This window comes from Leopardus geoffroyi, chromosome B4, assembly GCF_018350155.1.
Source record: "Leopardus geoffroyi isolate Oge1 chromosome B4, O.geoffroyi_Oge1_pat1.0, whole genome shotgun sequence".
NCBI classification, from domain to species: Eukaryota; Metazoa; Chordata; class Mammalia; order Carnivora; family Felidae; genus Leopardus; species Leopardus geoffroyi.
In genome coordinates, this window is record NC_059341.1 from 87,744,528 (window position 1) to 87,748,322 (window position 3,795).

The window sequence follows — 3,795 nt, forward strand, 5'->3', positions numbered from 1 at the left end:
CACCCTTTACTTCCTCAGACCTGTTTGTAAATGCATGGAAGCCGGGGTCAGAATCCTAGCTGTATAGTAGATACATATTTATTCTCAAAATCATTCTTCTATTAATGTTTTGTGAAAGAAGCTGTGTGACCCTCTCATTCCACAGTTTAAATTCTCTCCCAAGAGCCATACATGTTCATTAAATACATGCACTTCTTCCCCATGACTTAGTACATCATTTTAAAAGATGTCCAGCCCTCTTCCTTAGCACTGACTGGGGAGGTGGCAGCCATCTCCTCCTCAGCATCATGGCCACCCTCAGACCCCTCACAAAGCCCAAGATAATTAAAAAGAGGACTAGAAAGTTCATCTGGCACCAGTCAGACCTATATGTCAAAATTAAACGTAATTGGTGGAAACACAGAGGCATTGACAATAGGGTGCACAGAAGATACAAGGGCCAGATCTTGATGCCCAACACTGGTTACAAGAGCATCAGGAAAACAAAGCCACTGCTGCCCAGTGGCTTCTGGAAGTTCCAAGTCCACAAAGTCAAGGAACTTGAAGTCCTCCTGTTGTGCAACAAATGTTACTGTCCAGGGATTGCTCATAATGTCTCCTCCAAGAACCACAAGGCCATTGTGGAAAGAGAAGCCCAGCTGGCTATCAGAGTCACCAATCCCAATGCCAGGCTCCACAGTGAAGATAATGAACAGACAGACACTTGTTTTCACATTGTGTTTGTACTAATAAAACCATAAAACTTTCAAAAAAATATGTCCAATCATAGCTCAGGCTCAGACTGAGAGAATGAATAAATAGTATGCACAGACACAGTATGTGTGTGTCTCTCTTGTAAATGCACACACACATACACACACACACACACACAGATGCACACTCATAGGGTCATGGTTTTAGAATAATGATGGTTTTAATATTTGATCCTGCCTCACATTGAAGCTCAATTGACTGAAAGGAATGGTGCAAAGCCATCCTAAATGATGCCAACAATCTGTACTAATTTACAGAGGTTACCAATTGGTCCTTTAGAAGATTCCTGCATTGGAAATGTAACTATTAATTATAATGTTACTGGAACATTTGTAATCACTTCAAAATTAACCTTTATATCCTCAGGAGGTTTGTATTTATAACAGTCACTTGGTGTCTTGTAGAGAAACTAATTAGTCAACAAATGATAAGTACAGAAAGAAGACAAATTAGTTCTTCGTTTACTGCTACTTGGCTAAACCATATAATTTGTATTGTAATTAAAAATTTTTATATTGCAAACAAAAAATATTTAATTCAGGGATAGATAATAACAATAATTTCAAATGTGGCAAGAAAAACATTGATACATTCACTAGGGTTTACTCTTTAGGCACTCAAAAAGCAAGGAAAAAAAGTGGAAAAAAACTGCAATCTAATTATTATCCAAAGACTTCTCTCTCTTCCATTACCACTGTTGTAATGATGAAGATCCTATCTTCATAAAAGCAAGCAAATATTTTGGAATAAAGAGGACAAAGAACACCCAGGCCTGGGGGATAGCTTATTTCCCTTAATTCAGTAAAACATTTTTGGTCTTTATAATATCTCATAAAAAGTAGTGTTTTCAAATATATGGAGAAAAGATTTACAGGGAAATCCTAGCTCTGTCAGTCAATCATAGAAAGTTACAGGTACCACTAGTTTATGTTATTCATCCTCTCATTTAATAAGGAATTGAAAAGAGGCAGAAGTTTGGGGGCTCAACTTTTGGTCATCTTTATTCTGCATGACAAGGCCTTGATGTTCCTGCTTATTTCGGTTTATTAACAAAATGCCTTTCCCTGTGCTACTTATAGCGCTAAAAAACCAAAACACAAAAATGGAGGCATTTTGTATTTTCTTTCATTCAGTAGAGTGATGACAGAGTTAAATTACATCTTCTTTGTGCTCAAATTTTGTCTGTTCATTTACAGCACTTTTATTTCATTTCTAGTAATTGTAATTGATTCTTCTTCATATTCTTTTCTTATTCTATTTCTGACAATTTTTTTGTTTCACCTAATGATATTTTCTATTGAACCACCCCTGGAAGATTTATTTTTAAGTCCCTTTCAGATTGCTCTGTTTTTTTTTTTTTTCTTATGTGGTTAAATCTTTCTCCCGACTTTCGATGTTGGTAATTATTGTTCTAGTGTTGATTTTTGTCATAGATATCAAAATAATGACTTTGTAGGATGATTTGATAGGGTGTTTATTGGTTTGTTTTTCTCTCCAGTGTTCATCCTTTGTGGTCTAATAATTTTGAAAATTTCTCTACCTCAATCCTCCAGTCATAGAAGCTTGGTCCAGATTCTGGCTATAGGGCTGTTTCTGCTTCCTCCCATCCCCCAAGATGGAGATTTAAGTAAGCTGTAGCCCAGTGAGAGTTGCAAGTATTTTTTTTAAATCATCTTTCACAAACAATGAAACCTCAATCCAGCCCTTGCTTTCTATCCATGAGACTTACTCTGCTCCCTGACTCTATATGGGCATTCCTACTGACCGTGTGCCATCAGCCAGAGGAGTATTCCTTGGCTTTAGCCCTATTTATCATACTGTGTTTCAGTCCCATAAATGGGACAGAGATGCTTACCTTTAATGGACCAGTTTTCTAGGGGTTTTAGACTGTGTTCTTCTAAGATCACAAGAAACTGCGTAAGTTCAAAGAAAAAATCATACAGAGGCTACTATTTTTGCTCTCTGTTCTTATTCTCAACCATATTATTATTAGACATTCCTTCATATCCTGGCAGCATATTACCAAACTTAGCTTCCACTGTGGTCTAGTAAAGTGAAAGTTTTTAACATAAAATAGCAAAGTGGTTAAAGGCACTGGCTTTTGGGGGTGCCTGGCTGGTTCAATTGGAAGAGCATGTGACTCTTGATCTTGAGGCTGTAAGTTCAAGCCCCATGTTGGGTGTAGAGATTACTTAAAAATAACATCTTAAAGGCATTGGCTTTGACATTAGAGACCTAAGGTCAAATTTTACCATTTTATCCTATAAGAACTTGCAGTTTGTCATATAAAATGAAGATAACAGTATTACCACAAAAGAGTTTAGTTGAGAAGAATAAAAGCAAATGTGCACTAAACATTAAGTCTTTTCATTATTTATATGTTTGTAACCAGTGTTTTGTCTTGTAAACCATCCTCTACTGAAAATTATGAACTTCAGCTGGGAAAAGATGAAAGCATTACCCTGAACTTCAGATTCCTCAGTTTATACTCAGTTTACACTCAGACTTTCAAATTTACTTAAAATATCCACACTTTCATTGTTTATCAGTATTCACCCATCATGTGTCAGCAGAATGTTTAGGAGTTGGTGGTTTTGATGTTCTCTGTGACACTTACCACTACTCTTCGGTTATGACCTCCTGGAAGAACAGACAATTCTGAATATGCTATTATACTACACTCCTCACTGCTGAATCAGCAAGCACTACATATTTGCTTTTTAGAAGGAAAAACAATGGAAGTTTATGCATCCATGAAGGAGCATCCTCCCTATACTTCTTAGAATCTGAGCTACTTGCTATTATAATTGTAAAAGGTCAGATATTAGGGGAAGAGAGTCTGGTGTTCCTTCACTGACTGTATCATTTACTAACTGTATAACTTTAGATATGTTACCTAATATATTTGGCTCTCAGTTTTTCATTTATAAAATAAAGAAATAGTATTTTACACATTCATGTAAAGACTAAATGAGGTAATATATGTAAATTGTTACCAGAGTGTCTGGTAGGCTACTTACATAAACCTTAGTGTACATCTTC

The 3,795-nt window shown here is 36.2% G+C and overlaps 1 protein-coding gene across 1 annotated transcript; it reads left to right on the forward strand.

The window, feature by feature from the left end:
• Positions 1-287: 287 nt before the first annotated feature.
• Positions 288-740, forward strand: LOC123591867 (60S ribosomal protein L32-like). Its single transcript, XM_045466500.1, has one exon. It carries the CDS (start codon positions 288-290, stop codon positions 738-740), a length of 453 nt encoding a protein of 150 aa, XP_045322456.1.
• Positions 741-3,795: the final 3,055 nt, after the last annotated feature.